General features: G+C 41.6%; 2 protein-coding genes across 3 annotated transcripts in view; one reads left to right on the top strand and one right to left on the bottom strand.

Moving 5' to 3' along the window:
* ATP6V1H (ATPase H+ transporting V1 subunit H) overlaps window positions 1–5,068 on the bottom strand; it is a 46,959-nt gene extending 41,891 nt beyond the window's left edge. The window contains exons 1-2 of one of the 2 annotated variants that reach the window (XM_050328394.1): window positions 4,935–5,068; window positions 3,547–3,673 (exon numbers count right to left, since the gene is read on the bottom strand). In XM_050328394.1, the coding sequence (XP_050184351.1) occupies window positions 3,547–3,650 (104 nt within the window). In that variant the 5' untranslated portion in view covers window positions 3,651–3,673; window positions 4,935–5,068. Of the gene's footprint in view, window positions 1–3,546; window positions 3,674–4,303; window positions 4,462–4,934 lie in introns of those variants that run through there. The other variant, XM_050328403.1, reaches the window with a different exon arrangement.
* A 7,026-nt stretch (window positions 5,069–12,094) lies between these two features.
* RGS20 (regulator of G protein signaling 20) overlaps window positions 12,095–16,308 on the top strand; it is a 49,527-nt gene continuing 45,313 nt past the window's right edge. The window contains exon 1 of the mRNA XM_050328515.1: window positions 12,095–12,342. Coding sequence (XP_050184472.1) covers window positions 12,220–12,342 — 123 coding nt within the window. The 5' untranslated portion in view covers window positions 12,095–12,219. The remainder of the gene's footprint in view (window positions 12,343–16,308) is intronic.

The following is a 16,308-nucleotide window of genomic DNA, read 5'->3' as shown; positions in this document are numbered from 1 at the left end:
AACATGTACGTGAAGTACTCGAAGACACACGGGAAGCTATTTATAAATTAGCAAACAGGTATCTCACCTGATTAAGTATGAAGTACTGTCAAATGCTGTATATCTAGAAAACCTACAGTGCAATAAGATGCAAGGTAAATTCTGTAAAAAGTTCATTTTTCTACAGAACTCATTTACTACCCTTAGAAAGCAAGCCAACACACCCTCCCCAAAGGCATCCTGACACCCTGAGGCAAACACTGAAAGCAACCACAAAACAGTCACCTACTGTATTTTCAACCCACAAAAGGCATCCATGCCTCAAAACTGCTACAAGTCCCAAAATCCAAAGGCAAAAAAGTCCGTACAGAACTAATGCCTTCAACTACATTTAGTTTCCAAAAGGTTGGCAGACCTACACTTCACCTTCCACTGCTCCTAGTTTTGCTACTTCCTTCTCCCTCAGGCACAGATGCTAGCTTAAATTCAACACAAAGAAAGGCTAAATTTTAGCACCAGGAAACAAATTGTCTCTTTCCACAGCCTAATTTTGTAGGGAGCAGTGAACACACTAGCAAACTGATAATATATACAGTTGTCATACCTAAGTACCTGACTTTTGTGCCAACCATATACAGAAAAAACATCAGAAGTCAGCAGATGTGTGTTAGCATAGTTTGATACTTAGTTTACAGTTACAACCTTCAGAGGTGGAATAAACACTATGTCAGTTAATCTTTAGCTTGAACTAGCTCTACAAGAGAAGTCAGGCTACTACAGTCTGACCAGCTACTGGTGAGCCACTTTATTTTTGCACTGAAGAACAGAGAGAGCAGAAAAGAACTTCAGAACACCTTACTGTGTGACCCAGACTCCAAAGCTGTTGCAACCAATGCAACCTTTAAAGCATCTTTATACACAGATACAACTGCCACAGCCAGGGGGAAAAAAATTTCATCAGAATTTCTTGTAAAGTTCTTTGACTTCAATTAAATAAATACTACTTACAGCTTAAGGAGCACAAATTATGTGATGCCTGATGTGTTAAGAACTTAGAGAAAACAAAAATATTTCCTCTAATGTAAAAACATCTGAAGACTTAAGCGTGCCTTCATTTATTTATATGCAAGTGTACCACACTAAGTGCATCAGCTGTCAGAACAAGGAGCTCAAAAGAAAGAGAAGTGTCCTTCCAAGTCACCAGGACTGCATTTTCCTTCTGCTCTACAGAACAAAAACACATCAATCTGAGCTGCCTCTAACAGGTGCATCAGAATAAAGTTTCCACTCATGCAGTAATGTGCTTCATTCTACAAATGAGCCGATACAGCTGCACTGACTGACTTTTCAAGAAATCCCTTAAAGCTCAGCCTCAAAGACACTATCACATCCAAGCCTGTCCATTGTAAAAAGGGCATGTCCAACAGAAGCTAGGATTTTACTTCCTCTTCAGAAGCACAAAAAGTTCTGCTGATGTTCTTCAATAACTATTTATAAGAAAACTTCTAAGTCAAGGAACTACAGTTACTTCACAATGTTCCACAATCCCTCTGGCACCATTTAAGTCAATCCTTGAGCTACTTCAGCCCCACATAGACAGGTTGCTATCAGTTAATACAAGACAGAAAGATTACATTCAGTTCAAAGCAAAAACAAAGAGGACACACTGTCATTGACATACAAAGTGCACCAAGCATCAAGCAGTCTCACAATCTGATGGCAAAAAACACTAGCCAGATGGACTACAATAGCCTCCAGAACTTGGCTGACTCAAAGACAGGAAATAGATATATATTTTTTTTCACAGATTCAAAACCAAAACAAAGTCAAATTCTACAGGTAGAATCCTGAAAAGGAATCCTGCCTCTTGGTAAGATGCTATAAAAAATGTGGTGAAAGATTTATAAACAAAACTCCCCCCATCCTTATACAGCACCGGAGAAAGAGAATCCCAAGAATGAATGAAAATTATAAAAAGCATAGTCAAACAAATATTACTACATTAATATTCAAAATACAACTCCTTGTCAAACAGAACCATCTCTTATACCAACAAAAGCAACAGATTAATCTCACCAGCCCTACAGTAAAAACCACCAAAGAAGCAGTGAAAGAGTCTCATGTTCACTTATATTAGCAGTGCACAACTGTACTCTCCCTTTCATCACAAGTCACTGCAAACTTGCCACTAGGACAGCACAGGAACAGCTGCTCAGGCTTCCTCAGGACACACTTCCTACCAGATGGATAATAGGGCACACGGTAACAGCAAAAGCCATAATTTGAAAACTGCTTGGTAGCTGCCACTGTCAAGTTACCACACCAAGCTTCCTCTCTTGCCTGCAAAGCCACTGGAGGACCACCCTATAAACTGAACCAAGAACTGATCCATCTTAAAAACAGCCTAGAAAGAGAAGTTCCCTCAGTAGATCAGTTCCTTTATCCAGATTTATAATGCAGATATACAACACAAAGAGGATAAAAATAACACAATTCAATGTATGGAATAAGCAAGTCTGAGATACACAGGAAAGGGCAAGCAGGAAGTCATTAGTAAGCTCCTACTGGGTTAGCATTTCTCAGCCTGCATGTGTATGTACAGTCTTGTAGGTTTCCTTAATATAAAACATTTATTTACATATGTATGACAGCGATCTGAAAAACAATTTTTTAAGTGGTGTAATGTTGATAATCACAAAACATCATCAGTATGGTTTGTACCTCTACAGTCATGAAGATTTCTGTCACTTTCGTTACAGAGCAATGAACTATGAAGTAATCTGCTAATATACGTGGGCCCTCATGAGATAATGGCAATTTACAGTTTGTCATTATTTTTATAGGTTCTTCTCATGAGAAAGGCAGGGCTGCAAGAATGTTGCATTTCACTTCGGAGTACAAAGGACCACTAAAAGTCTGTTTCTGCTCCCTGTTCCCTACTTCATGCATAAATCTATCTTCCTCAGTTTGTCCTTATATCCTCTTAGGACACTATTTCTCTTGCTACTCCTAGTGCCACCATAACCAAGTCAAAGTGAACTCTGAGCTTACCTGAAACACCAGCACAGCTCTCCCCACACCAAAGTATTTGTTTCAGCCTACTCCCTGATTTACTTGCTTCAACTGCTCTCCAGTACTGCTCTTCCTTTACTTAAAGTACTGTCTATTTTCCTGGACTACTAGTCCAGTTTTGCTAGTACAATTTGTAATCCCACAAAAAGCACTTCAGCAATTGAGATAACAGACCTCCATATAAAACAATTATTACCACAAACTTTTCTTAATTCAGTATTCATCCAACAAGGCTAAACTTGAGAATGGTGTTTGAATGAGGAGGGAAAAAATGGACAGTTATACCACACATTTATGCAAACTTTGTTCCTCTTCTGGTAATAAGTCATAAGAAAAAATTCCACAACCCCTTCTGTTTAATGTGGACTTTTACCAACTACTTCCATGGAATTAAGACAGAACGTTCTTCGCTGCAACCTGATGTTCCAATTCAGCGTAAAATCTCAAGAAGTCTAACGTTAAGAGAGAAAGAGTACATGGGAAATTTTTACTTACTGGAGATACGACTGCCAGTTTACTTTGTTTGCCCGAACTTCAGCAGCTTTGGCAGCAATGATGTTTGTTGGGACAGCAGCGTCTACAGCACCTCGGATATCCATCCTGACCGGTAATTAAAATGTACCTAGAAATGCAAGTCAGATTTGAGACCTCTTATTACAGTATTAAAGACCAGAGTATCTGTCCAATATTTTAAAGAAATACAAATAAAAATCTGTTTTCAGGTATCCCATTCCCTAAAACTGTACTAAGTACTTTCTGAGAAATCAAAGTTCTATGAAATATTTAAAATGTGCATTACCTGAAACAAAAATAAGCCATACCTACACACTAAACTGTAGCCAATCATAAGTTTGCTAAAATAAAAGACATATACCATTACTAAATAACTTCCAGTCTTGTAATTCCTTGAACAATGAAAAGAAGTTATTTGAATAAAGGCTACTCTTCTGCAACATCCAAGTAGCCCTACAGATAACAGAAGTTATCTTCCTTCCAAAGCATGGCTAAAATTGAATGCGTACCCTCTCCACACTCACACATTAGGACTAATTTACTTCCCCTATTTGTCTAAGCGTATTTAGACATTAGAAATATGTGAACTACAATTTCAGGAGAAAAAAAAAACCTTGTAAGTATATAAATTAAAACTCACGCTACACAGACAAACAAGAACATTAAGATCATTACTGTACAGAAAGCAAATCTAAAACTAAATATGAACAGAAGCTCTTCATCAGAATACACCACATACCACAGGCAGTGACCTTCACCACTTCTTCCTCCTTCCTTTAATCACCACCTGACTTTGATGCCAAAACAAGAAGCGTGTTTGCAGAGCCTTCAGACCCAGCTGGAGCCGGAATTCTTTACAACCTAAACTGCACGAAGCCTCTCCATGCAGCCTGTTTCTGGACTGTTCTGACCCCCCTTACAAGAGGGGGCAAACTGGCACATTCTGCCCTGCCCCGAGCAAGCACAGCTCGTTTGTGTGACTGAAGTAAAATACGATTCTAACAAAAAAAAAAAAAAAAAAAAAAAAAAAAAAAAAGAAAGGAACTATTCTGGACAAACAGAGGAGCAGAAGTCTCCTCCCTTTGAAACCACCTCTATGAGCAGACACCCCCAAAAGGCGGTACCGCCACGTCCTTCGATAACCCCCTGAGAGCCGCTCAAACACCCCCCGAGGGCACAGTCGGCAGCACCGGTTCCAGCAGTACAGGAGCTGCAGTTGAGTCGAAGGAGCCGAGAGACGCCTGGGAAACGGGGTGGGGGGAAACGCCCCGGCCCCGGCCCCGTCCCGCCGCTCCCTGCACTGCCCGCAGACACGGGGCCCGGCACAGCCCGAACCCCACCGCCCCAGGGCCCGTGCAGCTGTCACTCACCGCGGGGGCCGTGGGAGGGCAGGAGGGAGGGCAGGAGGGAGAGGGAGAAGGAGAGGCGGCCGCGGGCGGCCCTCGCAGCGCCGGGAGCTCCGCGCACCGCCCGGCCCGGCCCAGCCCGCCGCCCTCATGTGACGCCGCTCACGTGAGCGCCACGGCGGCCGGCGAGGGACAGCCCGCGCCGGCCCCGCCTGCGCGCTGCGTGGCGGTGTCTGCGTAACCGCGTACACGCGTGTAGAGTACACGTTAGAGTACACACACACATACATATATATATGCATTTATACATACATACATACACATGCCATAGAGCCATAGGACGCTTTGGGTTCGAAGAGACCTTAGCGGTCACAGAATCGACCAGCTTCGGAAAGACCTCTGAGGGCGTCGAGTCCAGCCGGTGACCGAACTCCGCCTCGTCAGCTGGCACTCAGTTCCACGTCCAGTCTCTTCTTAAACACCTCCAGGGGCGGTGACTCCACCACCTCCCTGGGCGGACCATTCCAATGCCCAGTTACTCTCTCCGTAAGAACTTCTTCGTAATGCCCAACCTAAACCTCCCCTGGCGCAGCAGAAGACCGTGCCATCTTGTCCTACTGGTGGTTGCCTGGGAGAAGAGACCAATACTCCCCTCCCGTGGGCAGGGACACCTCCCACTGGAGCTGGATATTCAAAGCCTCATCCAGACTGGCTTTGAACAATTCCAGAGATGGGGCAATCTGTTTCGCTGCCTCATGACATTCACAGTAAAGAACTTCTTTGCAATATCTAATCGAAACCTGCCTTTTCAAAGCCATTACCCCTTTTCCCATCACTACATGCCCTTGCCGAAAATCCCCTCAGTTCTGTCCCCCAGGGCAAGCTCCTCCTGGCCCCTGGAAGGTTCCTGTGGCTCTCCCCTGCACCCCACAGAGGTGAGGGGCCACCAAGATCGGGAGGGAGCCACAGGAGGTGGATGGGCTGGGAACAAGGCAGGCAAAGCCCTAGCTGTGTTGTTTTTCCAGTATCCAGCATTTTCTTACTCTCTGCCTCTCATGCTGCAATGGAAAAGCAAAGTTTGCTCTTTCCTACAGAGGTGTTCCTGGGCCTCTGTGCCTGGCAGCAAGGCCTGAGTGCCTGTGCTGGCTGTGCTGTGCCAGCCTGGAATTTACTGTGTCACAGCTCTCTCTTGCCTCGTGAGCCCCTCACTCCGGGACATGCATCAGTGTCACACCATTTCCTTCCTCCCCAGTCATACCTCAGTGGAAAATGCTCCCTGCATAACTCCTTTGTTGTTTGGGTTTGTTTTTTTTTAAAGAGGGCCCTTGGGCTTTGCCTCTGCAAGCAAAAGATGCAGGAAACTCTTCAGACTAAAAGCCCGAGTGTTTCAGCAGCTATGGACCTAAACTTCCAAGTTTCTGAGAAAAAGCTTCTCATTGCATTCAGTTGCTGAGTGAGGTTTTCCAGTCATGCTGTGATGAGGTGCACAGACATACCACTCCTAGTCAGAAATGATCACGAAGGATAACTCTGCTAACATATAAGGAGGAAAAGCAGAGAAAACAAAAATAATCAGAGTTTTGTGTGTGAGCAGATCAAGACAGCCAATGTAGAGCTGACTTAGAACTGGCGTACAGTTAACTTAATTTTTCTAGGCTCTCTGTATTTTCCGCTTAAGGGATACATTGATTTTTAAATTATACCTGTCCAGTATCCCTATAGGTGCTTTTTTTAACTCAAGGAGCATTGTCGTTACTTTGCCACTGATTTATAATTCCATAGAATTTCTCTTTTAAAATGGATATTTCTTCTCACCCCAATAATACTGTTGGTTTCTTGGTAGCACAAGCTTAAATCCCAGACACAATCTTAGTAACAGCATTTGCATTTCTTTATGCTTCATCAGAAGAAAGCTCTCTAGGCCCTGAGTACGCTCTGTGTCATTTGGTCTGTAATAAACACATCCATTATTGTGATTCTGTGGATTACCCAGCATGTGGGACTTGGAAATCTAATCTAACAAATTTGCATTCTTGCAGGTTTCCTGCATACTGTGATAACAAACGCTGGCACAGCTCCTGATCTCTAGCATAGAAATATCCACACAATCTCGAATAAAAATCTGTTCCTTTTAAGGATTATTTGAAATTGATTTTTACTTCATAGCTTAGAGATAGAATTTGGCCTTATTTTAACCTCTTTTAAAACACTCTTTGTAACTTCTGTCCTGTGGCATTCTGTATCTCCCAATTCTGCTCTGCCTTTTTATGGCATGTCTCACTTGCCACTCTTGTTTTGAGTCCAGCATCAGCTATCTGGAATACACCTTTTCCACAGTCCTTTCAAACCACGTTACTGATGATACATATAGCTCTACCTGTTTTACAAATAAACCAGAGCACAAAGGTCTGGCAAGATAAACTGAACAAGGTTTGAAGCTTTTTAAATGCAATTTGCATAATGAAGGCAGGTACTGGTTTTGGCTGGGATAGAGTTAGTTTTCTTTAGAGTGGCTAGTGTGGGGCTATGTTTCGGATTAGTGCTGAAAACAGGAATGTTTCCATTACTACAGAGCAGGGCTTGCAGAGCACCAAGGCACCTGAGGTTAAACCACAGCAAGGCATCGAAGGCCTGTGCAGCCATCCTGCAAGCTACCAGTTCGCCCTCTTCTGAGGGTCACATTGCTTCCGTGAATCTTCCTCAGTTGTCCACCATATTACTTCTACCCAAACCCCAAACTGTCCCAGCACCTAAGACATTGATGACTTTGTGCATTCTCTTACCTAGGCCAGGTATGGTATTCATCCACCTTCACCTTTCCAAGCTCAGTCCAATAATTGTTCTCAGAGATTGAGTAAACCCTTGAAAACTGGATCAGCATCTTTTAATGTGCATTTCCAGCTGCTGGTTTTAAGACACAAGTAGAGTTGCTTCCCATCATGTGCCCCTATGTCTAGCAGAGTAATGTCCTGAATGCTTTCTTGGGCATGCAAAGACACTTATTCTGCTGGGAATCACCTATTTAAAGGAAATTATCCAAAACATTGGACTGTAATCTATTTTGTGCAGCATATTTCTCCCACCCCTTTAGCACATTTCTTTCTTAACCCAAGCACCAGTACCAGAGTACTCTGTATGAGCCTGCGTATGCACAGGATTGTGGTTCTCCCACTTCCATTCCCTGCCTCCACTATGGTTTCAGTACTTTATATTAAGCAGAGAATAATAAATTCATGGTTTCCGTTTGGTGCCCAATGTGATCTCTTATTTGGAGCATACATCAGGTCATCAGTGGTCATACTTTTTCATAGCAGACTATTTTTTTGCTTAATTCCACCACCTGCATGAGTCTAGCTCCATCCATTCAGCCTGGAGTCTGGCTAAAAGAAGATGGATTGCTATTTGCAGTCAAAATTTTTATACTACAACAACATAATCAGTTGTCTATAGAAAAGAAATTTGAAAAGCTGTGATTTGGTGTGTTGACTTCATCATAAATGGCAGCCTCTGGCTCTACTATTTATTTCCCAGGCTGTTGAGAGGCTACAGTAAAAAATATTTTTCCTGTAACATTTCTGTAACCTTGGAGCGAGGCAGAATGTCTGAAAGCATGAAGCTACTGAATTAGCAGAAAGAGAAAGGCAAAGAGAGGAGAAATAATTGTAATAGTAATTACTTTTTTTTTTTTTTTTTTTTAACAGGAGTTCCAGGGGGTATTTAAGGAACTATAAAACAGTAAGCATACCGTCGATGCCAGGCATGGTAATAGAATCTCCAGCAGAGGAATCAAATTAGTGAACCCAATGTGCCATGTTAAAGGATGCAAACAACACATCGTTTCTGAATATACCTGTATAGAAATGTATTTAATTTACATATTCTTCTATGCCATGTAAGGGAAAAAAAGCAAAACAATAACAAAAGGTCACTATAGCTCTGTCAGGGACAATCATGTCTCACACCTCTGAAGGAGTTCTTCATGTGTGTAGACAAGGTGTGTACAGGTAGACTCCATCCAACACCTCTTCTGGGCTAAACGGAAAAGTCTGTGCACTGATTCATAACTCTTGAATGAGATACATACAACGTAGGGAAGGAGGAAATTACCAGCTTTCACAATGCAGAAGGGTCTTCAACAGAGTGCAAAAAGCATCTGACCGGAGACTGTACTATTCAGCACACTCAGAAATGCTTGAGAAAGGAGGTAAATAACGTAGTGAAAACTTTACTGATGATGGTGTTAGTCCTTTGGCAAATGTACAGCGAAATTGTGAACCACCTTGCCAGAGGATGGTGGTAAGCTACAGATTCACATGTGCTCTTATGCCCCACCTGTCCAACACTTGGGCACATCTGAAAATTTTCACTCAGTGCGAGTCTCGTGAGGCCCTCTCTGTGTTAAGAATCTTCATTGCATTGCAGTGGGAGGCTTTGAAAAAGAAAAGCATTGCATAGCATTATAGGAGCCTGTCTCATGTGTGCATGTCATCACTACGACATCGAGAGGCAGTTCTCAGCAACCAGTACAAACACATCCTGTGTCATCAGCCTTGGACAGCACCTCATGGCACCTTATTCATGCTGGTTGATTCTTTGAATCTTGCTAAAGGTAATGACTGAAAAAGTGCTGTGCTCCTATTTTTCGGCAAGCATGTATCCTTGAGGATTCAGGTGCGCAAAACAATTCTCATTTAGCTATTTTCAGTCACATCAGTGCTTGTCCTTTAACTCCTGGCAACGCAACTTCACTTGAAGTTGCTATATTTAGATGACTTTACTGATGTGTGAAACAGAGTGAAAAATGAAAAGCAATCAGCATGCAGGAAGAAAACTCATCAATTGCCTGGATCACAAAGAATAAAAATGCTCAATAGTTTAATACTAAAAAATTAATGTAGACACCTTCACAATAAGACTACAGACAGCTGGATAGTGAGAGTATTTCTCTAGTCTTCTTTCCTTCTTGTAATAAGAATGATGTGTCATTGTCTATCACATATTCTGCAAATTACAGAAGTGCTTTGCCATTTAACCTTTCAGCATTCTATACATCACCTGTATAGGCTGTCTCCTGCATGTCTGTACGAGTATTTAACATGGGTAGAAGAAAATACTCAGAAAGTTTATCCAAGCAAAAACATACTTAGAAGGTCAGGAAGAGCTAACATACTTCTCTAATTCACAAAATATTAAAGAGTTGGGTTTTTCTCTCCTGTCTAAATGTGGAGGGTTGTTACAGAACAGGCTTCCTTGCACAGAAAGAGAAGTGATTTTTCAGTGTGAGGAGATATGGAGTACTTCACCAGACATTTTCCAAGTAATTATAGCAAAATTGTGAACCAGATTTTTACTGCTTCATCTGTATTTGTTTTCTCCACTTATTTTATCTTCATTTTATTGTCTGTGTCATGGTGGGAGAAGATTATTTAGTGAGTATCTCTTTTAACTACCTCCTGCAACCAATATAGACTTATATGACTTCTAGGTCACAGCACATGGATCATTTTTTCTTTTAAATTAATCAGATCCTGGCCTAAAGGACCTGGAAAAGCTAATATGCCACAATATATGTTGGAGCAGGCAATCTTCTGATTGAACCACTACCACTTTGAAATTCGGTTTCACATGCTCAGTGAAAGAACTATACTTACCCTCCATAGGAGCTGTGTTTTTGAAAGAAAATGAACTTTTTATTGTAATTAATGTCTTCTATTTTTCCCCCCCAAAAGAATGGAACAATGCCTTATTGACAGAAAATTGGAAGTGAAGCACCATGAAGAAACAGGAACAGAAAGGCCAGTGCAATACTATTTATAGCCTTGAGAAATAATGCATCTGGGGTTAAAATAGTACAGTATATTATTTTAGGGAGTAGGGACAAGTGTCTCTGTCTCATGAACGTGCACTTCTGTATTGAAAGCTGAATGATCTCAGTCTTTAGCCTCTCTTTGCAGCCAACAGCATCTCCTCCTCTCATCATCAGTCTCTTCTGCTTTGTGTCAACAGCTTTCATCTGTACAAGGGGGTCCACACCTGGATGTGTAGAAGGAGTGCTCTTCTCTGGAAAATTGCTGCAGTACCAGGTGATATTAAAAAAAAAAAAACAAAAAAAAGATAATAGATCCTCTAATTTCATCCTCAGACACAGGAAAAGCCAAGGTCAGTGCAGAATCTTTTCAGAGTTAAAAAGGAAATGCTGAGCTACCCAGTGCTGCTGACAGTAAGCCTGGCTAAAGAACAGATAAAAAAAAAAGATAGTTTCCTCCACCTCAGCAGCAACTCTACCAAAGTCAGACATATTACCAGAGCTTATGCCACATCTTTATTACTATACAATGACCTCTAGTGCAATTCAGCTTGTCAGGCCTCATTGTTCTTAGTTTCACTCCTCAGCACTTCCTGGATTTCTCTGAAAAAAAAGACAGAGATGTGACCAAGGCAGCTCTTCTCACAAGAGGTGCTGTGGGGGCAGATGGTGTTATATCTACCTTGTATCTACAATTCTGAATTGTCAAAACTTTGGCCTCTTGGCAGAAAAAAATGTTAGGTTAGATATATTTTTCAACTTGAAAAAAAGATGTAAACAATAGCAAGTGAATGTTGACAAACAGAAGGCAAAACCCTGACAACCCTCTATATAGCTGGGAGAAACAATCTATTAATAATCTACCTGGAGCCTTAGTCTTTATATTTGGGTTGTCTCTATCCTAAAACATGGCTGTGACTCATGTGCTGTTTTCATTGGCACTAGAAGGATTACCAGCAGACCATCTGTTCAGTCAGTGAGGAAAAAAATGTGATTGACAGGTGCCACTGACCTAAGACAGACATCTCTGCTTGGTGCCTCCTGCAGAGTATGAGTATGTGTGCTGAGTTGCTTCTTCCTGCAAGTTGTAAATTAAATACATTCACTCTGAGGCGATAAAATGTGTCTCACGATTGTTACAGCTTGTTTCCCTGACGTATATTCAACCACCATGTGCCTGCCTTTCCCCTTTTCAATTTACTAAAGCCTACAAAGTTGTAAATCTAATCTCTAAGCTGGCGCATGCTGAGGGGATGAGACACTGCAGATATCTGAGGGCAGATAATCCTGTTTGTCTCCAGAGCTGTAGAGGCTGCAGGAAGAACTGGCAAGCTGCAAGAGGCCCTGACATTTGTCCATCAGTGTAAGGACGAGCAATCTTTATGTTGTTGTCATTCAGCCCGATGTCTGGGATTTGGTTCAGTTTCATCATTAAATAAAAGTGGTGCTTCTCCAAGAAGATCATTGAAAAATTTGATTCAGGAACAGCCCTTTTATTTCTCGATGTGGAGGCAAGTTTTCCTCTACTTCAGGACTCACAGCTACCATGCAGACAACTGTCAAGCAAAGGAGACCCTTCAAAATGAAGATGAAATGGAGATTAAAGCTGCACAGTGGATTTTTAAGGTAAGAAAAAAAAAAAGCAGGGTTATCCAAATGTCCTGAAGGAGGGGGTGAAGTGGTATATCTGGGAAGAAGGAAAAAGAAAATGTTAATGTCATGAATAACAGCCATAGATTGTTTATCACCAAGACATTCACGTGGTTTTCCTTTATTCCTGAGCCTCATCTTCTGCACTCTGTTCCTCAGTGTGTCCGAACCACAGTGAAAAAGGAGGTGGTGATTCTCCTTCTTTTCTGCTTTCAAAGAACATCTTAAACACATCCATCCAACTCCTAAAAATGCTTCATACTTTGTGAAGCTAATCTGTTGTTAAAAGGGAGGGAAAATATGGTGAGGGAAAATAAGTTGCTTCATGGTGTTTAGAGACTGAAGAGGTTTTCATTCTCTACTGATGCTACATCAGTTGATTTTTATTGGTAGTTACCAAAAGAAAATATGCCAAAGGAATCAAACACAGCATAATACTAAAATCTATTAGAGTGTTACAGTATATCCCTTTTAGTGAGCATGTAGAGCTGAGCTGTTTTCCTTAATTAAAAACAACAGTCATGGATCCTCTAGATTTTGTCAAAAGCCTGAAAGCTGCCTGAGGGCTCTGCTGTTATTACTTATGGTGAGAAGCAAGCTCCTGTGCAGCTCAGCAGAGCAAGAGGGACAAGCCAGAAACTGTATCTTATTAAAGCTTTGGTGCAGAACTGGTGTACCCTGGTGCATAATAGGGAAGAGAATGTGATAGCAAAGTCCTGCACTCTTGGAACCATTAAGTTTGGCATTTTTTCAGACTTAAAACCGGTAGAGAGGGGATAAGGCAGCTAGCTGAGGTTTGTTGGCATGGTTGGTGAAAGGCAAGACAGGGAAAGAAGCCATTCTCCATTCCACATCTGCCCTACAGAGATTCAAGTTAAAGCTAGATTTGACTTCTCCATCCATCTCCTTGCATGCCCATTTCCAGAAAGACATTTCATTTGATTTATAGGAATGCAGTCATCCTAAATAACTTTCATTGCTTTTGCTAAGAGTAAATGCTCAGTCTGCTTTGCCTCTATTGAGAAACTGTTTCTGATAATGAACAAAGTACACTCCTTTCAGACTTTCATGTCATTCTTTCTCATTATCTGCCCATTTAGCATAACAGCCTGGGGACTTCTTGGCCCTCTTGAAGGCAAAGGGATTTTTTTCACAGGCCCAATGGCTCCTGAATTTAACCCTGTCTGAAACCCATATATTGAGTTCTTCACAGCTCATGTCCCCGGACATTTTTATTTTACCCATCCTTTAATTCATCCCAGGCTGATTGTTCCCTTGAGCTTGGTGATTACTTTTATGAATGTTGCCTGACACTGTAGTTTGTTGCTGAGTCTCTGAGAACATGGTGCACAGAGGACAACTTATTACTTCTCTAATCTGCAAAGGGATTTATCTACAGAGGTATCTAAATGGCATTGGAAGGTTCAGAGCCACCTACTGTCCATGGTTCCTTTAACAGCAGTGCCACCCTCTTCCTTTCTACTGGCTATCTGTCCCATTTACTTTGTTCAGTGCTTTTATTTATAAGTGCTGCAGCTCTGCTGGTGTGGCTCTCATCTCTGGAACATTCTGCAGGGACAGTCTGCAGGGACTGCCCAGGAGATGCTCTGTAACCACTCCTTGAGCTCAGCTGAGTTGAAGCTGCTGTCACATGGAATCTCATGTGTGAGGTTACATGCTCTGGGGAAAAACTTTATAAAATATATCAGCAAATGATCCTTTCACATATATAACATAAGCAATGTTACTAGTAGTTAATGAGCCTACGAGGTGATAGGAAGTTCGAAAACTTACCCATCTAGAAATGTGTATAGCCCTAAGGCTAGGAACTAAAATAAATGGCAAACTTTACTTAAGATAGGATGGAAATGCCTTCCTTTTTTACTGATGGCTCCAAGATTTTCATAATTTACTAGTAGTATTTAGGAAACAAACTTGAAGTTTGTGAGGTTAAAGACTAGTTTGTCACACTTCCAGAATAGATGAGATCATGTTAAAACTTACTTTTTTTTTTAAGTCCTTGTGGCATTAAAGTTCAGATTCTTTCTGGTAAAAAATTTCTATATGTGATACTGGTTACTGTAGACAATGTTCCTAGACCTGTAATTTGTGTGACTGGCAGTGTCCTTGATTGGACTGATTCCACAGTCCTCATTAATTCCCATGTTCCCTTTCGCACTAGATGAGATTTTGAATTTGATGCTTCTGAACGTGAGTAGTGGCTGCTTCTGAGAGCAAGTTGGCATCTAATTCAACGTGCCAAAGAGTACAAAAGTCAAAATATTAAATAAATTGTTCTTTTTTTAAAAAAATAGCAGTACACTTGAATTAGGTTTATTTATTCTTGAACATGCTTTCAAAGAGAAACTGAATTACCAAATGTTTTTGAAAGGTGGTAGGCAGAGCTTAAAGGCCTCTTAAATACTGTTCATGACATTTACATTAACTCAAGAAGTTGTTTGTTTCTAATCTCCATTTGCATTGCTTAAAAAACCTTTTCCTCTCACATGTTTGCATCTTGATTTATAGAAGTGCTAAAAAGCAAAATTGAATAAACTGCTTTTTACCAGTCTCAGCACAAAGATGCAAGAATTTTCTTAACCTAGAACTCCTGGGTCCATGGGTGAGAGCGGAGGCCCCAGCTGAGGCTGGTCAGGGCCATTAACATTTATGAATGCCCTCAGAGTCCTGACACTGCTGTTTATCTGCACTTGCCCAGTCACTTATTTTCTGTAGGTGTATTGTTCATGTAAACCCCAAAAAATCTGGAGATTCTAGGCTTAGAAATCATAACTACATTATAGAAGTGAAACATGTTCTTTCCAGGTGTAATCTGGACATGGAATAAAATGTGGAGAAAATTCTCATTGTCTTCTGAGGAAGCAATAGCAATGAGCTATGTGGAATGGGACTTTGGCCAAATTTTGTCAACAGGAAAACACTGTGATATATTTGAATCCTTGCACTACCTCCTTGTGCTGTGTAATTTTTCTGGGGTGTTTATTTTGTTAACTTGCAAAAAGCTCATTGGGAGCACACAGGAATGTGTCCGTGTTAGCTCTAGGTTAAGAAAATTCTTGCATCTTTGTGCTGAGACTGGTAAAAAGCAGTTTATTCGATTCTGCTTTTTAGCACTTCTATAAATCAAGATGCAAACATGTCAGAGGAAAAGGCTTTTTAAGCAATGCAAATGGAGATTAGAAACAAACAAATCCTTGAGTTAATGTAAATGTCACATTAAGAGTATTTAAGAGGAGTTTTGCCCTGAGGGCCTGTTCTCCTGAGCTGTTCTGAAGGAGTGCTCGTCTCTAGTCAAGAGACAGCTTTGAGGTGGAGCCACCTGGTTGAGCCCTCGACCCCCACCCAGGGCTGACTTTCTGGCTGGACCTTGGCTGTTGCCTGTCAGTGTGGGCTTGCCTGGTGGTTGATCTGAGGAGCCAACTTCCACCTTGCTGTGATACTGTCTTATGAGCTGGATGCTTCTTGGATTATCCATGTGTCTGTGCAGTTTACCTTGCTCAAATACTGTGGTATGGGATGTGGGATCCTCTTGCTTCCGGCTCACCTACTCTGAGGAAGCAGCCCTCTTTTTGCTGGGGATTCAAGCAGAGTCCTTTCCAGCTCGCTGTTGAGATTTGTCTCATTTGTAATGGCTTTCTTTCCTCCTCAAGGCATGGAGCAGAGAAGTGAAGAAAAGCATAGTGGCAAGTAAGTGAGAAGGCGTGTGCCAAGGAGAGGCAGAGAGCAAGTATTAAACCTCCTTAAACAATAACCTGTAGGCTGAGGCACAGTGATACCCTGGTTATACCAGCATGGCCCTTCTTCTTGCCAAGTCCAATTCTGTGTGGGAGGCCAGGCAGAAATAGAAATGACCACGAGCATGCTGTCTGAAGGAACAGCCCAAGGGAAGTATGGCATCCTTTTTCCTTCATCTAGCTAATC

This window comes from Myiozetetes cayanensis, unplaced genomic scaffold (genome assembly GCF_022539395.1).
Source record: "Myiozetetes cayanensis isolate MyiCay16 unplaced genomic scaffold, myiCay2020 scf1, whole genome shotgun sequence".
Lineage (NCBI taxonomy): Eukaryota > Metazoa > Chordata > Aves > Passeriformes > Tyrannidae > Myiozetetes > Myiozetetes cayanensis.
Note: the sequence above shows the minus strand (reverse complement) of the source record. Positions and strands in the feature narration are given on the sequence as shown.